Below are 20950 nucleotides of genomic sequence, written 5' to 3'. Positions count from 1 at the left end.
CTTTCTGTTTCATGGACTATTTTATTCTAAATGGTATTATTTATTTTTGTACTTTAGTATCCTATATCAATTGATATGTATTTCTTCTATTAATGTAAGATTGACCTATATATGAAATATATCTATGGAAAGATAGATCTCACAAATACTAAGTTATTCTGTAGTTTGATGTCATAAACTTCAGTTGTTTTAAGAGATTTTTAAATGGTATTAAATCTAACTGTTTAGAAATATCAAAGAATACAATTTTTGAAGAGTGATTTGTATAGGAGATATCAAAATGTAGAGATGAAAACATAAACTTAACTTCCTTTCCATATCAATAGCAAATAGGAAATTATACATATAATACATTTTTTATTTAGTTCACACAAATAATCAATTCTTTGCTTTTTCGATTGAAGTACATTCATGCTGGGACCAGCAGGCACCAGTACATGGGCAGGGCTGGAGTCAATAAATGCGGCTTCACGTTTACACTGATTGGTAATTCATAAAATCCCCACAGGACTAGAAACTTGTTTAGCATAATAGCAAGTCTATATTCTGAGCTGTTTTCTTTGAATTGTATTGTTGGTTGCATATTAATAAACTAAATGTCAGCCAAGTAGAGGGACAAACACTAAAAATACAAATATCATTGTATCTAATATTTTTCAGAAAGTACCATTTCTGTAAGTTATATTTCTATTTAATTGCTTATTTTAAGTCATTGGGGAAATTCTAGACACTAAAATGAAGATCCCCAGTGTTTAGAAAAAATACGATATTAATTTATTTTTTCATCAGCATTATATTGTTGGCTAACTGCACATATATCAGTGGTACATATATAGAAGTATTTGTATATTATGTATTGTGCTTAGCTTGTATCTTTATTCCAAAGATACCTTAATTTTACTGCTTTGCCCAAGTATGACAATTACAAAAACAGCATTTATGGTTCATTAGTTGGTCTTGGTGGGAGCTGACTTTTGTTGGTACTACATTATTTCATTTTATACACATTGTTACATACATTATAATCACTAAAATTTTAGCCTGTGTGTTTTCTTTGTAACTGAAATATTGGTAAAAATTAAGAGGTAGATTAAAATGTTGAAGATTTGAAAGTGTTCTCTACCAAAGTACTTGAGTTCCTCACACACTTTAAAATAAATTCATTGTCTTTTTTATTTTAAACTGACATGATCTGATCTTTGTTATTGTCTTATTTTTTTGAATGCTGTTATATACTAAATAATGAATCTTTAGATTGAAACTTAGGTTAGCTTTAAAAATGTGGAGATGAAAACATAAATATATATGATGAGTAGATTGAATCTATGTATGAACAATTTATTAAAATTTAACTTGATGAAAAATTGTTGGAATTTCTAATAATACTAAAACTTCTAATTGTAATATTTCAAGAAGGTACTAGCTTTTCAGACATGTCACAGCTATAAAAATTATTCTTTAAGGGAGTTACACCGAAAACTTGTTATTGATACATGAACAATAATTTTTTAAATTAAATAACTGGGTACTTTAAATATTGTCGTAACACTGATTGCATCTCTGTAATGCCTGAGTAGAATTTTTGATGGAGGGAAAATGTTTTTTAATGAGTTACTATTTCTTCCTTTTCTAGCTGGTAGCTGGCAGTGTTGTGATGGCTTTTGAAGAAGTATGCCCGGATAGAATAGATCTGATTCACAAGAATTACCGCAAGCTCTGTAATTTGCTAGTTGATGTGGAAGAGTGGGGACAGGTTGTCATAATCCACATGCTAACTCGATATGCTCGTACACAGTTTGTCAGTCCTTGGAAAGAGGTAAGTGTTGAATGGTCTTCCATTTATAAAGTATACTAAGAAAATGGATGAGCTTTAAAAATGTGTATAGTTGTAAAATATAGAGATTGGCATATTTATGGAGAGCTCCCTTTTTTCATGTTCTTTTGGAAAGCAGGAAACAAATGCAAGCATAATTTTTCATTATTTTGGTACTGATTGATATATACTTAATGATGTAGTATATAAACTTAGTATGATACTTGGCAAGAGGCCCTTGTTAGGAGCAGAGCCTGGTACATTGTTTGCAGTGATATTGCCAAATCCTGGATTTTTTTTTTTCATGGATTTTTTTTGAGGCTAGTTGCTTTCATATCTTTAAGTTTCAGCTATTCAAGTGACTCACTTATACAAGTGGGTAATGTGATTTTAGCACATGGGAATTTATACCTAAGAGAATTTATTGCCTTATAGGTAAATATTGCCAAACTTTTAACTACCTTTTCTTGTTTTATCTTTTAAAATGTTTGTTTTCTTTTTTCACTTAGGCTGATAGAATTTTAGTAAAATTTATAATTAAATGAACCTTACATTGAAGTTGTTTACCTTGTGCATATTAACACTAGAGGCATACTTAATACCTTCTCTTTGCGTAATTGATAGTTGAAAACATTTTATTACATAATTTGCAAAAGAGACCTTTTATGTATATATTTAATATTTAAGTATAAGTTTTAAATTTGTTTAAAAAAAGAAATATTAGGGCACCTGGGTGGCTCAGTGGGTTAAGCCGCTGCTTTCAGCTCAGGTCATGATCTCAGGGTTCTGGGATCAAGTCCTGCATCCGGCTCTCTGCTCAGCAGGGAGCCTACTTCCCTCTCTCTCTCTCTCTCTGCTGCCTCTCTGCTGCCTCTCTGCCTACTTATGATCTCTCTCTGTCAAATAAATAAATCTTAAAAAAAAAAAAGAAATGTTACAAGAATAGCACATTCATTCTAATCTTGTGATAGTTCTTTTTTGTCTTTTTAAAAAGCAAGTAGAGGGAGATGGGAAACTGGGCAAAATGGGTGAAGTGGAGTGGGAGATAATAGGTTTCCAGTTATGGAGTAAATAAGTCACAGAGGTGAAATGTACAGCTTACGGAATATACAATAAAATTGCATGGTGATGGCAGCTACACTTGTGGTAAGCAGAGCGTAATGTATAGAGTCATCAAATCATTATGTTGTACACCTGAAAATAATGTGATGTGTATCAACTTACATTTCAATTAAAAAGGAAAAAATGGTATAGATTTTTAAAATCAACTGCCTAAAAGTAAAAGAACAGAAATACCCCAATTATATCATAATGGTTTGTATACAAACTTATGTGTACATACACTTTAGTTGCTCAATACATTGGAGTGTTCAGTTCATTTCACTTTTGTTAATTAGAAATAAAGTGAGAGGAAAATGTGTATCAAATAGAGGAGTGTTCATAATACGTATTTTAGATGATGTGTTAAGCATTCAGATGTTTAAGGGTTTAAATGTTTAAAATATTCATTGATGCTTTTTATAGTGACTTAGTATTATCAGTATTAAAAAGTATTTTAAAATTTTAAAAGTATATCTTTATCCATAAGACTGTTTGTAATACGGACTCCGTCTTAATTTTAATATTAAGAAAGTGTTTGTTATTTAAAATTGAAATGTTTTGGGGCACTTGGGTTGCTCAGTGGGTTAAAACCTCTGCCTTCAGCTCAGGTCAGGATCCCAGGGTCCTGGAATTGAGCCCCGCATCAGGCTCTCTGCTTAGCGGGGAGCCTGCTTCCCCCCCGCCTCTCTGCCTGCCTCTCTGCCTACTTGAGACCTTTGTCTGTCAAATAAATAAAATATTTTTAAAAAATAAAATAAAATTGAAATGTTTTGAATTAATATATAAAAATCTCATGCTATATAGGGCACTTAAATTAATGATTGCTTTTTTTTTTTATAAAGTTAATTTTATTCGTCATTGAACAAAGTTGACGCTTGATGACACTTTTGCTGGATTAAGCAACAACATGCCCATGCTGCAAATGTCTTGGCCCTTTGATATAAGTAATAACTTTGACAAGAGTTTTTTGTTGCTAGTAATAAGTTGTTTGATTTCAGCCAGTTCTTTTCCAGAGTGCTGTTCAGATACATTTTTTTTCCCATTAGAAGATTATAAAGTAATTTTGCCTCATCTAACCACTGTCACTATTTAATAAGATTTAAAATTTTACTTTCCTATCACCATCAGATCATTTTCAGTATCTCTGTGCACATAATCCTTTGCTTTGCTATTATGTAGAAATTGGAGTTAAAATACATTTTTTCTTGCCATATCTCCTAAAAATATGTAATAGACTTTAAAATCTCTGTGTTTGTAGTTTGTCTATTTATTTGTGTTTCTGTTCCTTGAATTTTATTTCATCTTATTTTAGATAAAATTCATATTAAAAGCTATTTGCAAATCAGGGAGGTTAAATTTTAATTTAAAAAGTTGGGACTATTTTTGTGTTATTCTGTGTGTTTTCACATGTGGATTCTTTGGATATTAATTATTGCAAACATAAGATGAAGTCTGGTCTTTGTCCTGGGTACACTGAAACTGGGCTAAGTAATTTCTTACTTTTGCCACATATTTGCAAATATGACCTTTGCATTATTCTAGATTACGTGGTTGATAGACTAATTCATTAGTTTTTAAATGTGCATCTCAGGCCTCAGGATGTTGTAACACTGCCACAGGAACAACCACAGGGGGCAGTGGTGCTCTAGACAGCAGCTCTTGGGTTCTTGACTCTGTTCCAAACAGAGCAGCCTTTATCTTTGTCTATCTTTCATATACAGCTATGAATATGATTTCCTTTGAGAAAGATTCCTGGGCTTAAAGAAAAGAAAAGAAGAAAACCTCAATAAAATAGGAGATTTATAAGGGTGTAGCTAACTGTAACTCTAACAATTTTTTTTTAATTATGGAAGGAATTCATGCACACACTGAAATAAGGTAAATCTTCCTTCTTATAACCTCTTAGTTGACCCCTTAGAGGTATTTACTGGCAACTGTTTAATTTCACTTGTTCTAGTGCTTGTAAACTTTACTTTGGATAACACATTTCTCTTTATTTATTAATTTATAGTAGTATCGGTTGATTCCAAAGTAAGACAACAATAAGTAAAGTAAGACAGTAAAGTAAGACAAACTTTTCATATACATATGTATTCTCTCCCATACCAGCAGGAAAGATTTAGAAGGATTATCCTTTATTGCAGTATTAGAGGTTAGAGATTATCCAGGATGTTAGACTTTTGGTACAAATACATTTATAAAATTAAGGTTCAGGGGCACCTGGGTGGCTCAGTGGGTTAAGCCACTGCCTTCGGCTTGGGCCATGATCTCAGGGTCCTGGGATCGAGTGCCGCATTGGGCTCTGTGCTCGGCGGGGGGGGGGCCTGCTTCCTCCTCTCTCTCTCTCTCTCTGCCTGCCTCTCTGCCTACTTGTGATCTCTCTCTTTCAAATAAATAAATAGAATCTTAAAAAAAAAAATTAAGGTTCAAATGAATTATCATCATTTAGACCATGTCCATGCTTGCTCTTCAAGTTAACCCATCTTTCTCTATAGCTTGTTAGACTTCTGTTTCACTGAGCACCTTTTCAGTGAGCAGTCCAGCCACTTGTAATCTTGGAGGCTTTTTGGCCTAGACTTAAAGTTGCATCCAACTTTTTAGGACTACACATAGTAGTTTTAATTTTAAAAATTAAAAATTTTAATTTTAATTAGGGGGTACCTGGATGGCTCAGTCAATGAAGCATTTGCCTTCAGCTCACATTATAATCTCAGGGTCCTGGGATTGAGCCTCACATCTCATTGGGATCTCTGCTCAGTGGGGAGTCTGCTTCTCCTCCCCCTCTGCTCCTTCTCCCAGCGGGCACTCTCTCTCAAAATAAATAAATATCTTTTTAAAAAGTTGGCAAGCTGAATTATAAAGCTGGAAGAAACTTAGAGGAATTCTGCATTCCTGTCTGCTTCCATTTTTCACTTCTTATGTTTGTAGAAAGCATACCATTTAGTAAAGAATTGCTAAGAATTTGGATAGAAAGATAAAGTGGAACAGTATTCTAGCATAGTCAGTGCTTACTTGTTACAATACTATTTTATCCTTGAACCATCAGGTCTTGAATGTATTTTTTCACGAAGATGGTAGAGTATAAAGGTGTCCATTCTGGCCTTCATCCCCTTTTGCATACAGGCAGAAGTCACTTGTATAAATGTTGTATGAATACCATTTCATGATATATAAAGTGTCATTTATCTTGAAAGATTTTACAGTGAGAAAACAGCCTCACTAAAATAATATATTGATTTAAAAGTTGTTTAAAGTAAAAATACTGCCTAAACATACCAGATTCATTAAAATCAAGGGATTTCTTTCTCAGATACTAAGATAATACAGGAAAAATAACATTGTGATACCTTAAATTTAGCAGTTTGTTCTTTTGCTGCACTTATGTAGTATTTTATTTGAGATAGGACAGTGGTGATTATTACACCCATTTTATAGATGACAAAACTGAGGTATACAAATTTTTAACAACTCACCTAAGATAATACTGTTTATAAAATATGGAGCCAGAAATATAAACAGAGTAATCTGATCCCTAAGTCAACAGTCTTTCCTTTTATTTTCTTTTATCTCTTTTTTTCCTACCTCATGACTTTTTATTATCTTTTTGCTTACTGTAATAAGTTACTCTGTGTTTGCTTATTGTATTCCAGTTGAAGCCATTTTTGAAGGCCCCTCAATCCACAGTGCTTAGACATTGCAATTAGGTAACTACTGTAATTAAATTTGTTTTTCAAAGAGAAAAATCATGTTTCTCATTGAATTTTTAAAACATTTGTTTATGCTTATATGCCCAAAAGGTAACAAAATTGTTTTTTTGAGGAATTGAAAATTAGTAGAAATACTTTTTGAGATGAGTTGATGTAACATGCTTTTGTCAATAAGTTCTCAAATGAACACATCATATACAAACAAGCTTCTTCAGGACAGAAGAGATTTTTAATTTAGCTTATTTGCATCATTATAGATCAGTATTTAGGCTGTTTATATGTAAATGTATGATTTGAGGAACAATTAACTGTTGACAAAGTAGATTGCAGTCATATCAATTGCAGTGCATTTTCCATAATTTTTCTAACTGACATCTTTGATGATAAATAGTGGATGCCAAGTCAAAGCCGATTATACAGTGCACTAGGAATTCATGGGGCTGTCAGGGAGAAGACCGATTGACTTTAAATTTACATATTAATGAGAAGATTTGTTAAGAGGGTGCTTGACTATAGAAAATAACAGCGTATTTATAGGGCACGACATTTTATAAATAAAGCTGATGCAGGAAAATGGAAATTAAACCTTTTAGGTTAATAAATCCAAGAGACTGCTAAAATGCATATTTGCATTTTTATTTTCTCAGATTTACCTTACTCTTTGCAGTCCATGTAGGTCTTTTTTTTTTTTTTTTAAATTCTGGGTCAAGTTTGTATAGTTTTCAAGGATATAAAATTACTTATGTATTTTCTTTGTGTCATTCAAGTTGATTATGGGAGAATACTTGAAGCATAAATGTAAATCTTTAAGACTAAAGTTGCTTTGGTATAAATAATGATTTTTTAAAAAATAAGTAAATTTTAAGAGTATCAAAAACCTTTAGTGATGTTAAGTATAAACCGAAAGAAACCTTGGGCACTGCAGCTTGACAGAATGGTTAATTTTATTATGAATCTAGCTCCTTAAAAAAACTTTCTCTAGGAGATGACAGTTTTGCAAGAATTATCAAAATTTTTTACTTTCGTGATTGAGGACTTAAAACTTTGTGTACTCAGAGCTACTTTTTACTTATGAATCCAGGTGATAAAATTTTAGTGGCAGTATGCATTCCATTTTGAAATTTTGAGTGATGAATTTACTTTTATTTCTCTCAATATATATATGTACTTCAGTTATAAAACCTTAGGTGTAAAAAAGTTCCAAGTTTAGAATTTTGTTTAAAGTATTTTGAGATAAATTTCTTAAGTTTTTTGGGGACAGCTATATGCAAAATTCATATGCATTATTCTTGATTAGCAATTTTCTGAAAATACAAAGATGGCGGAGAGAGTGCATCATGTCCTGTCTTCCAGGACCTACAGGATAGAGATTATTTTTTATTGAATTTTAATTTTCTTTACAGGTTAATTTTCTTTGTAAAATAAATTTTGTGTCTTACTTATGAACTATTTTTGAATCTCACTGTTGTGAAATTTATTTGTTTATTAAAAAAATTTTTTAGGGACGCCTGGGTGGCTCAGTTGGTTGAGCAGCTGCCTTCGGCTCAGGTCATGATCCCGGCGGCCTGGGATCGAGTCCCGCATCGGGCTCCTTGCTCCACGGGGAGCCTGCTTCTCCCTCTGCCTCTGTCTGCCATTCTGTCTGCCTGTGCTTGCTTTCTTGCCCTCTCTCTCTGATAAATAAATAAAAAAGAAAATCTAAAAATAAATAAATAAATAAATTTTTAAAGATTTTATTTATTTGTTTTACTGAGAGAGACACAGCGAGAAAGGGAACACAAGTAGGGAGAATGGAAGGGGGAGAGGCAGGCTTCCTGCTAAGCAGGGAGCCTGATGCCAGGCTCAATCACAGGACCCTGGGATCATGACCTGAACTGAAAGGCAGATGCTCAACAACCTGAGCCACCCAGCAGCCCCTGTTGTAAAGTTTTTAAATAAGAGTAGTGAGGAGTTATGGTAGAATCCATACTTCACAATACAAATACCAAAGTTTTTGTAGACATTTTTCAGGCACCTATTGATGGCAAGTTCAATATGTAGTTTATTGGGAAACCTTGGACCATGTGCATATATTGCTGTGGGGTCTCTCTTGCCTTCCCTCCATTAGTTATGGAATGTTTATCTTAAAGAGTCCTTATTTTTCTTGTTTGTAATTTATTTTTGCTTGAATTTTTTAACTCATGAAGTTTCTTTTTAAAAATATTTTAAATTTTGGGGGCATCTAGGTGGCACATTCGATTAAACATCTGCCTTTGGCTTAGGCCATGATCTCTGGGTCCTGGGATCAGGTCATTTTTCCCTGCTCAGCAGGGAGCAAGCTTCTCTCTCCTCTCTCTCTCTCCCTTCAGCTCTCCTCCTTTGCTCTCTCTCTCTCTGGATCTCTCAAATAAATAAATAAAATCTTTACAAAATATTTTAAATTTTATCCAAGTAAACATTTTACATGGTTATAAAAAAGGTAAATAATACTTACATGGCTTATAAGAAACATTCTCCTGTTCCACCCTTCCCCACGCCTGAATTAGTTACCTCAAATTCTTTTAGATGTATGTATTTAACTTCCTCCATTTCTAAGTAATATGCATCATTTTAGTAATGTGTTTGTTTTGCTCTTTCTTGATTTATGAATTTTAGACATTTTATATTGATTTTATTATAGAAATGGAAGATACGGCATTCTTCTAAATTGTCTCGTGCTTTCGTTATTCCATCTTTGCAGTATTGTATTATAATTTTTTTAACAAATGTGTATTGTTCATTTAATTATGACTTGGCAAATATTATTTCTGTATAGTAACATTTTCATCTCTTTAGGGAATCAGTATTTTCTTAGGCCTTATGTCTTTGAATTGTCATGTTATTTTTATATTTGGCTTCTTGGTTGGATATAATAGTCTTGGGTCATACCTTTTTTTTTTTATTCTTCAGAGGGCTCTCCCTGTAGCCACAGACTTTTTTTTCTTTGCAGGTAAATTGATTTTTTTGTTTGTTTATAACCCCCAGAAATCTATTTTCCTTTCTTTGTAATCTGTAAAGATTAGTAAATTTGCATCTCAGAGTGAGTCATCCTATATGATCTACATATTCACTTCTTTATTTATTTTGTAGAATTTTTTTGAATTCTTTTTTTTTCCCTCTTCCAGGTTTTTTTTTGTTGTTGTTGTCGTTCCATTTGTTATTTGTATGCTTCAGAAATGCCAGTTATTCTATTTTACAATCTTACTCTACTTTCACCTTTTAAAAAAATGGCTTTGTCTTTTTATACGTATTCATATTATCTCGTCTTTTTATCAGTAATTTGATTTTCATTGATCTAATCTGTCTTTTTTTTTTTTTTAAGATTTTATTTATTTATTTGTCAGAGAGGGACAGACAGAGAGAGAGAAAGCGTGCGCGCGTGCACAAGCCAGGGAAGCAGCAGACTTAGGGAGAAGCAGTCTTCCTGCTAAGTGAGGACTTGATTTAGGACTCAATTCTAGGACCCTGGGGTCATGACTTGAGCTGAAGGCAGACACGAGGCATTCCCTCTATCTTTCTTTAACAGTTTTTACTTAATTTGATAATTATAGTTATTTGGCTTTTATTCACTCAGGTTTCAGTCTTACGTTTCCTTTATTATATAATTTTATCATTTCATCTTTGAGCTTCTGTTTTCTTAACTTCATGTTCTTAGTGTGGAGAATTTACTTTTGAAATGGAATATTTCTCCCAGAATGATTTGTCTTTTGCATTTTTTTTATTTTTTATTTTTAAGATTTCATTTATTTGACAGACAGAGATCACAAGTAGGCAGAGAGGCAGACAGAGAGAGAGAGAGGAGGAAGCAGGCTCCCCACTGAGCAGAGAGCCCGATGCCAGGCTCTATCCCAGGATCCTGGGATCATGACCTGAGCTGAAGGCAGAGGCTTTAACCCATGAGCCACCAGGTGCCCCTCTTTTGCATTTTTTTAACGTGCGTTGTGAATATGTTACAGAGGTTTTGTGCTCTTTTCATATTGTAAATACTTGGGAAGCTGTGGTACAGACATTTGTTCTGATATGGTGTGACTTCTTAGTTTTATACAATCATACCTAAAGACGGTTTCTTCCTCTCAGTTTCAATTTGAGTTGTGTGTATTTTATGTTATATTCTTTTTTGGTTTAGTAGTCTGGCATTTGGGGAAAGGAGTAATTTGTGGGATAGTAGATTTAGCCTCAGCAGAGACTGAGGATTTGTTTTTGTTTTGTTTTGTTTTTTAGAATGCCTGAGCATTTTTTCTAGAATTTTCCTAAATGCTCTATACAAGCATTCATGCCTCCTAGTATATTTCTGTGGAGAAATAGTCTTGATCTTTACATTATTTTTCATTATCCATTATTTAATCCAAGAACTGTGCTGTTCAGTATAGGGGGTACTAGCCCCATGTAGCTATTTAAAATTGAAAATCAGTTCCTCACATGCATTAGCCACATTTTAAGTGGCTCAATAGTCACATGTAGCTAGTACCTACTGTATTAGATAGTGCTGATATAAAATGTTTCCTTATCATAAAAGTTTCTTTTGGACAGTGTTACCTCTGAGTTTCTTCACCTCTTTCAGGGAGAGTCAGCTTTGTTGTTTACTCTCCCACCTGCTTCTCCTCACCACCTGTTTCCACCATTAACCTCTGTCACCAGCCCAAACGCCGCCAGTAGAGTGAAAAGATAAGAATGATTCTTTGTTTTCTTTTGTCTAAATTTGGGGAGGAGAAGTTTATTTATTTTTTAAAGATTTTATTTATTTATTTGAGAGAGAGAGAGAGAGAGATGAGAGAGAGCATGAGAGGAGGGAGGTTAGCAGGAGAAGCTGACTCTCTGCCGGGCAGGGATTCCTGATGTGGGACTGGATCCTGGGACTCCAGGATCATGACCTGAGCAGAAGGGCACCCAGGTGCCCGAGTAGAAGGTTATTAATGAACATTCTCAAGAAGCAAGGAATATGTTTTGCTAGAATCTGCTGTTTTAAAAAACTTAAAACTTGTTTGTGCCAATAGATTGTGACCTTCTTGTTTCGTTAGTATTGAGTGAACTGTGTTACTTTTACGTTTTTATTTTCTTCACATTCTTTATATTGTGGAAAGAGATTATATCCTCTGTATTTCACCATCTTTACCTAGAAGTCCTGGAATGTTCATAGTTTTAAGTATTTTATGACTTTCAGCATGTACCAACTTACTTTTAGGAGGAGAGACTTAGAGTTTAAGAAGTTAAGAAATGTGGTTCATTTTTCTGCCCTTCCCTTGTGTCTGTCTGCTAAGTTTTCTCTTTCTTCCTGAGCTCCCCCCCCATACATACTTACATTATTTTAATTTCTCTTGTCTGTATCATCCATTTTTCCTTATATTTTTCTCTGTGTTAGCCTTATTACTATAGCATAAAGGAGTGAATACATTTAATAATGAATTTTAGTCTTCTGACAAGTCAGTTATTTACATTAATCTTTATTTGTGTGATTTTGCTGCTTAGTAGTTTTCTATATTCACCTCAGAAAAGATTACGATTTTATGTAAACTAATAATGTGGTAATTAGAAGCATCCAGTTTTATTCCATTCTGTTATCCATTTAGTTGTGTCTGTATAGACTTTAAATTTCTTTCTTTCTTTCTTTCTTTCTTTCTTTCTTTCTTTCTTTCTTTCTTTCTTTCTTTCTTTTAAGATTTTATTTATTTATTTGACAGAGATCACAAGTAGGCAGAGAGGCAGACAGAGAAAGAGAAGGAAGCAGGCTCCATGCCAAGCAGAGAGCCCGATGCACGGCTTGATCCCAGAAGGCTCGATCCCAGGACCCTGAGATCATGACCTGAGCCGAAGGCAGAGGATTTAACCCACTGAACCACCCAGGTGCCCCTAGACTTTAAATTTCTGATATATATCTTAAAGTCACTAGTCTTCCTGGAAGTAGCAAGCTTTCAGTAGATTCCATAGTTCCAAAATAGTCATATCAGACAGATTCTTCTAGTGCATTGTTGTCTAGGTTATGTAGAGAATGCAGCACTGTTAGATGTCTCCAACAGCCTACCCCATTGGAAAAGATCTTAATTGCAAACAGATTTTCTGTACGGATTGAGCATTCACATACTTTTAAAGAAGCCATGTTGTTCCTCAGCCCAATCTAGTCTAGTTAATGTTAATAACTACATTCCTCTTACAGATGGTGGGTTTAGGAATGGGCAATAATGTGACTCAATGGCATGTAATGGGAAGAGTGAGGAAAATGGAATGTGGAGGTGAGGTATATGAGATAGGTTTATTTTCACATAAAAAGCATCAAGACATTTGACTTGCAGTTGAGATGTTCTTCATGGACTTAGCATTTCAGCTTCTGCTAATGGAATGCCTTGATTTGGTTAACTCTAGAAAACTTTAGCAAATACCAGCCATCTAAAGTCACTGTAAGACAGTCAAAAGTAGGAAAAAAACCCCAGAGATTCTACATATACAAGGCTGAAATTTCAAGGTGTGAGGTTTTTGAGTTTGCAGGTTTTTGTCTGAAATCACTCACGAAATTGCTACAATGATGGAAAAAGCCACAGCCTTACTTACATAGCTGTCAGAGAACAGACTTCAAGACTGGCTGAATACCTAAATATTTGGGGGAAATTCCAAAAGGAATGGTGGCAGCCACAGAAGGGTGAACCCCTGGAAATATGTAGTAAATAGATCCAAATCCTTGGCTGAACAATAAAATGTGGATGTGTGGGAAAGACGCCAGTGGGTCTAGCGAAAAAGCAGCACTTAGAAGATAAAAGAACTAAATGGAGATTTCACTTGTTGGCCACCTAGAGTTTGCAGTTGGAGACCAGTAAAATATCTGCTATAACAAATGCTATTACACTTTAGAGGAATGTAGTATATGGAAGACTTTCATGGTGTGTTGTTGATCATATCTAGAATACAGTTTTAAAACAATCAGTGGACATGAGAAACAAAAACATGACTGCTGCTCAAGAGAAAAACCAGTCAATAGAAAGTCACCTCAGTATAATCAAGAAAAGGCACTTACAGATAAGCAAAGCAGCTATTAAATATATGGCCAGAATACCAAAAGCAGTATAGTTGTGTCGAATGAACAGATGAGCAGTCTGAACAGGAAAAAGACACTGTAAAAAGGAACCAAATGGAAAATCCAGGGCAGAAAAATAAAATGATTAAATGAAAAATATACTAGACAGGCTTGGTAACCAAGAAGAGGCAGTAAAAGAGTCAAGAATCCTGAAGGTAAATCAGTAGAAATTATGTAGTCAGAAAAACAAGGTAAGAGTCTCAGGGCCATGTGGAATAATATCAAAGAGAATGAAGTAACTGTAACTGAATTCCCAAAAGGAGAGGAAAGAGTGAATGGAGCAGAGATAATACCTGTAGAAATAAAGGCTGAAAAAAATGTCAAATTTAGTTGAAGGAGGAAAATCCAAGCACACTGACCCAAGAAACTTAACAAATTCTTAAGTCTTAACAAATTCTCCAGCAAAACAATTAAAAAGTCACATTTAAACATAGCATAATTACACTTCTGAATCAAAAGAGAAAAAAATACTGAAAGCAGGCAGAGATAAACAGTGTATTATATACAGAAGAATAGTGATATGACTTAACTGCTGATCAGAAATAGTGACATCTAGAAAACAATGGAATATCATCTTAAAATTATTGACAGGAAAAACTGTCAACAAAGAATTCCATGTTGAATAAATCCAGTCTTCAGAAATAAAGGTGGAATGAAGACATTTTCAGAAGAACAAAATTGAAAAATTCCTACATGGGTAAATTGTGTTACAAGAAAGACTTCAAGAAATTGTTTAGTTTGAATATCTGGTAATTTGTAACTGTAGAAGAGAATAAAGAATGAAATAAGTGGTATATGTGTGGGTGAATATCATAAATTATGCCTTTTACACCTCTTCATTTCTTTAACATAGAGTTTTTGTAACGCACACAATTTATCTCTGTCTCTGTCACAGTCTGCGCTTTCTTGTGCTTGATCTCTGAACTTTGCTATATGCTATGAGCTGTAAGTTTCCTTTTTCTAAATTGTCACAAGTCATTGTGTGGACATATGTTTTTATTTGTATAGCAGTGATATTGCTGCATTGTAGAGTAAGTATATCTTCTGCTCCTTATCTCCAGTTTCTACTCTGAACAATCCATTCTTAGCTTTGTATTCAACTGGTTATCCATACATTATTTTTAGAACAACTTTAACTGCTAGAAGTGACTCAAAGGATATCATTTAATTTAGACATATGCATATTTTGGAATTAATCAGGAATAAATGCTCCCTTTGTAAAGTTTTATGTTTTATTTAAAGAGTTCTTCATAACCTAGACTTTGCCTTTTAAAGTATTTAAATTGTTGGTTCTTGGAACCCTAATTTTCCTACCCTTGCCTTATCTGGAATATAATTTTTCCCCATAAAATGTAATTTTTTCCCTAAAATATGAATTTTAAGGTTCTCCATAAGATTTAAAAAAAAAAAAAAAACCTTTACTGATTTATTCCCTCCTCCTTGAAATGTCTACAAATATTTTAAGACCTCTGTTCTAACCTTATTCTTTTTTATAAAACGTCCAAAAGGAGAATTAGATTCACTAATTTCAGTTCATCAGACATTTACCTTCTCTAATATATTTTCTTTATTTCAGGGGGTAAGGTAAAGAGATAATGAATACATGAAGAATCATGATTAGTTCTACTTAGGTTGATCTTAATTTCATTTCATAACTTATGACTGAATGAGAAGTACTCTACAATACATTCACATAACAAAAAGCAGTTCTCATTTATTCCTCATTATTAGATAGGAATTATTTAGTTTTCATATAATTAGGATCCTTCTTTCTCATGTCTTAGAACCCTTAGACTTAAGTTCAGCATGTGTCATGAGTATATTTTATTTCAGAAAAACTTGAAAAAAAGCCTTTCATAGGTCTAGATTTCTTAGTAACAAAGTTTGGAAACTGTTGCATTCTTACTTACGTATTGGAGCTGCATGTATAGTCATAAGAAATGAAAAGTGCTGTGGGCAATTGAACACCGTGCATTTCCATAGTGGCTCAACAGAAAGTTACTGGGCACAGGTGTTTCCATAATTGTGATGTATTGGGGGAGATTCAGTGTTCAATGGTCCTCAAACCCACACTTCCACCTGTGTGGCATAGTGGTCACTGGGCTGTGATATAAAACATGTAAAGTGAAGAGCATAGCATTTACCTCATGAAAGGAAAAAGTCTCAAACCAGTATACATATCCTGGTTTGTTTTGTATAGACATAATTTTGGGGGAGAGAGATGACTTCTTTCTTTCTTTGAGAAAAATATTAAATTTAAAATTTTATTAGACATGACTTTTTTTTTCCCCCTAGTGGATGTATTTCTCTGATAAGGTGTTCTATATCCATACTAAATAGTTAATTTAACTAAGTGATTACGATATTGCTAATCACCTACCCACTCTGATCTTTTTAGGAACATTTAACGCAGTGTCACAGAAATGTACACCAGTATATTGCTGTGGTATCTGTGGACTGAAGTTTGTGTTCCCCAGAATTCATATGTTGAAATCCTAACCCTAAGGGTAATGCTGTTTGGAGGTGGGGACTTGGGAAGTTAACTAGGTTTATTATTTTTCAATTTTTTAAGATTTTACTTTCTTTTTAAGTAGTATCTATACTCGACATGTGCCTTGAACTTATAAACTTGAAACGGAGTCACATGCTCTACTAACTGACAGCCGGGTACCCTGGAAGTAATTCGGTTTAAATGGAGTTGTGAGGGTGGGGCCTCACCATGGGAATAATGTCCTTAATAGAGGAGGTTCCAGAAAGCCTTTTCCTCTTTCTTTCTCTGCCATGTGAGGATGTAATGAGAAGGCAGCCATCTGCAAGGGAGTAGGTTCTTTCCAGGAACCCAGTTTGCTGACACCTTGATCTTGGACTTGACAGCCTCTAAAACTGAGAATTAAATGTTTATTTTTTGTGCTCGCTTCGGCAGCACATATAAATGTTTATTTTTTAAGCCACCCAATCTATGGTATTTTGTTTCTGTGCTAATACAGGTATCTCAGATCACATGAGACTCTCATGATGTATTCCTCTGCATAGCTTTTAAGCATTAGGTAATAGTCTGTGTCCATAGCGGACTGCAGAGATTCTTTTATCCTGGTACAAATCTTAAGATTATGCTAGGGTCCACTAGGCTATCACTGAATTTAGAAGGCAAGTGGATACATTCAGTGTCTTTTTATAAAGAGAGAGAGGACAAGATGAGGAATTAGGACTTAGAGGTAAAATCCCTGGCCCCAACACTTTCAGTCTGAGATTACTGATAAATTCAAATAAGCTTGTGTAACTCAGTTCTTTCATCTTGTGAAAAAGACAGTGAATACCTGCTTTGCTAACCTCATGGGGTTGTTTAAGGATCCAGTAAGGTATTTGTGAAAAATCTTTGCTAACATTAGGGATTACTTCAGCTGAGTTGTTTATTTGTACTGACTCCAGTGTTATTGGTCACGTGTCGCAGAAGAAAATGTTTTTCAGAGGTATTTGATTTTTTCTCCAGTTTTCATACGGAAGCAGATTTTATATTATGTAATTTTTTTTTTTTAAAGATTTTATTTATTTGACAGAGAGAGATCACAAGTAGACAGAGAGGCAGGCAGAGAGAGAGGAGGAAGCAGGCTCCCTGCTGAGCAGAGAGCCTGATTCGTGACTCGATCCCAGGACCCTGAGATCATGACCTGAGCCGAAGGTAGCGGCTTAACCCACTGAGCCACCCAGGCGCCCTTATTATGTAATTTTTAATTGTCAGTTTTATTTTTTATTTCTTGTTACTCCTGTTGAACTAACATAAAGATTATAGTTTGTGTTTATTTCTTAGTAAAGATTCATTGAGATAAAATGAGCAAGTCTCCCTCTGTCCTAAGATCTCTTAAAATCAAAGTTTATCTTCAGAGTAAAAAACTGTGGGTTTAAACACGGACTTACTGTAATTTTAACATTTGCATTTGGAGCTTCAGGTAAAAAAAATCTATGTACAGTATTACTACTTAAGCATAATTTCATACTTTATTCTATGAGTCTGTAATAAAAATGGTACTTTAAAGTTGTATAAACTGTGACTTTATAAATACAGTTTATAGAGTAGGAGTAATTTTTTTTTACCTTCATAAATCTTATATTTAATGTAATAACATTTCTCTTTACTGAAAGTAAATGTTTTATAGCAAAGTGATGTTTTTATATTAGCATTTGGTGTGGTCATTACACAGTGAAGGGAGGCCTATATTCATATGAGATAGGTTCAGATACTAAACTCACTGGTTCTACCCCTCCGGTTCTTTTTTTTAATTACAGTTTATTTTTTGGAGAAGCTTCAGGTTCATAACAAAATAGAGCAGAAAATGCCATTTCAATATATCATTGACCTTTGATAAACATAGGTTTCAACTGCATGACTCTACTTAAATGTGAATTTTTTTTTTTTTGGAAATACAGTACTGTAAATGTATTTCCTCTTCCCTAAGATTTTCTTAATAATACTTTCTTTTCTCTTTTATTTAAGAATATGGTATATAATGCATATAACATGCAAAATATATGTTAATTGACTATTTATGTTATTGGTAAGGTTCCTGATCAATAGTGTTAAGGTTTTGAGCAATTCCATGTTATACTTAGATTTTTTTTTTAAAGTACACAACTTTTTTTTTTTTTTTTTAAGATTTTATTTATTTATTTGAGAGAGAGACAGTGAGAGAGAGCATGAGCAAGGAGAAGGTCAGAGGGAGAAGCAGACTCCGCATGGAGCTGGGAGCCCAATGCGGGACTCAATCCCAGGACTCCGGGATCATGACCTGAGCCGAAGGCAGTCGTCCAACCAACTTAGCCACCCAGGCATCCCGGATTTTTGACTGGGGGCTGGTGGTGTCATTGCCCCCTAGCCCCTGTGTTGTTCAGAGGTCATTTGTACTCCCTGTTTATTTACACCCTCAACTTTCCCACTATCAGCGTTCTATACCACAGTGGTACATTTATTATAATCAGTGAATGTATATTAATACATCAGTTATCACATAAAGTCCATAGTTTACATTAGTGTTCACCTTTGGTGTTGTATATTCTGTGTAAAATGACTCCACCATTATAGTCTTCTGAATAGTTTCAGTGCCCCAAGAGTCTTTTGTGCTCTGCCTAGTCATCTCTCTCCCCTACACAAACCTTGGCAATTAACAGTTTTTTACTCTCTCCATATTTTTGCTTTTCTACAGTATCATACAGCTAGAAATAATACACTTTATCGCCTTTTTAGATTGGCTTCTTTCACTTAGTAATATGCATTTAAGGATTCTCTACATCTTTTCATGGCTCTATAGCTTGTTTCTCTTTAGCACCAAATAATATTCCATTGTTTGGATATACAGCAGTCTATGCACCCTTCCACCTGCTGAAGGATTGTTTGCAGGAATTGGTTATTATGAACAGAGCTGCTATAAATCAGCTTTTTAAAAAGTGGTTTTTGTGTAGGACTCCTTTGAGTTTTTGAGGTTTTTGTATGGACTCATTTGAGTATGACCAATGATCATGATTACTAGATCCTTTGGTAGAAGTATATTTAATTTTCTAAGATGCTGCCAAATTGTTTTTGATAGTGGCTGTACCAGTTTGCATGCTCACTGGCAGTGAATTAAGAGTTCCTGTTGCTCCACATCCTCATTAACATATGGTAATGTCAGTGTTCTGGATTTTGGTTATTCTTATAAAAACGTAGTGATATCTTATTATTGTTTCATTTTTGTTTACATTTCCCTGATTACATATGATGTTAAACATCTCTGTATATGTGTATTTGTCATCTGTATATCTTCTCTGGGGATTTGTCTGCTCAGATCTTTTGTTATTGAATTGTTTGGTTTCTTATTGTAGAGTTGTAACAGTTTTTTATTCAGGGGGATTCAGGCAGCATAGGAAGACACTGAACTCACCTCTTGCCATGTACACAACAAACTTAGAGCTCTAAGTAGAATAATTTTCCTCTGAAACGAACTTGAGAACTGGGTGAATAGCACTTCCACACCAAAAGACAAAAGAGACACATTGAGATGGGTAGGAGAGGCAAAGACATGGCCTCACCCACAGCCTTATCCCAGATATAGTGACCACACAATGAGGAGGAGTCTCCAAAATATGTGATTTTCCCTTGAGGAGTGAAGGTATTTATGTCCCACTTTAGGCACCCCAGCCCTAGGGGCTTGCACCAGGAAGACAAGCCCCCAAATACCTGGTTTTAAAATTCAATGTAGATTAAGACCGAAAGAATCATAGAACTATAGGGAAGAGAGATTTTGGTCTTAAAGGGCTCAAGTGTGAACCCCACCTGTCCCAAGATAAGTGCAAAAGCAGCAGTTTGAAAACACACCACCATAAATGAGGGAGACCCATTTACTAATTTTAAAGTGCCTGCCAGAGAGATAGGAAACTGCAAGTTTTTTTGTCTGGGGATAGAAGTGCTGGTGGATATTATTTTTGCAATCTCATCCTGACTTGCTAGTGATAGAGCAAATAGTCATCATTGTCGGTGCTATCTCTCTAGCTGGCTAGCACTGGAGAGAAGGCTCTGTCCATCCAGGCTGTGCCAGGTTGTGCAAGCACCCCACACCCTGTCCGTCCCATGTAGCACTGAAGGTGCAGCAGGGCCAGGCAAGCATGTTCAGCCCTGCCGTCCTTGGACAGTATTCCAGCCATCACTGGGCCAGATATAAGTCCTTAACCTCATTCACCTCAAGTAGAGACTAAGTTGTAACTGGACTGGTCAAACAGTTTGAACCCTGCTTGCCTCACATAGTGGCTGAGCCAGGTCAAGTGAGTGTTTCCACTCCTGTGCAGCAGCCATGGCCCTATCACAGCCATTGGACACATAAAACCTATTAAGGGTTGCGTGTAAGAGTCCCTGGCTCTGATGGCCAGAGGAGATAACACTTCTGATCCACATGGAACAGCTGATACACATGACCAGTCCTCAGACTGAGGGACATAATAATTTCCCCTAATACACATAGAAAAACAGAGTGACAGACAAAATGGACAAACAGGAATATGTTTCATACCAAAAAACAAGGCAAATACCTAGAAACAGTTACTAATGAGATGGAGATAAGCAACCTACCAGATTAAGAATTTGAAGTAATGGTCATAAAGATGCTCACAGTTCTCCAGAGAAAAATGGAGAAGTACAGTGAGAATTTGAACAAAGAGATAGAAAATGTAAATACCAAGAAGATTTATAACTGAACTGAAAAATACATTGGAGGGGTCCAGCAG

General features: G+C 34.7%; 1 protein-coding gene across 6 annotated transcripts in view; it reads left to right on the top strand.

Moving 5' to 3' along the window:
• AP3B1 (adaptor related protein complex 3 subunit beta 1) overlaps positions 1 to 20950 on the top strand; it is a 352698-nt gene that overhangs the window by 148253 nt on the left and 183495 nt on the right. For 5 of the 6 annotated variants that reach the window (XM_059175303.1, XM_059175304.1, XM_059175301.1 and 2 more), the window contains one exon: positions 1634 to 1816. The exons of the other annotated variant lie outside the window; for it this stretch is intronic. In XM_059175303.1, coding sequence (XP_059031286.1) covers positions 1634 to 1816 — 183 coding nt within the window. The remainder of the gene's footprint in view (positions 1 to 1633; positions 1817 to 20950) is intronic. 6 annotated transcript variants of the gene reach the window in all.

The sequence above is a fragment of the Mustela lutreola genome, chromosome 5, assembly GCF_030435805.1.
Source record: "Mustela lutreola isolate mMusLut2 chromosome 5, mMusLut2.pri, whole genome shotgun sequence".
Taxonomy (NCBI): domain Eukaryota; kingdom Metazoa; phylum Chordata; class Mammalia; order Carnivora; family Mustelidae; genus Mustela; species Mustela lutreola.
The sequence above is the reverse complement of the archived record's forward strand: the minus strand, read 5'-3'. Positions and strand labels throughout refer to the sequence as shown.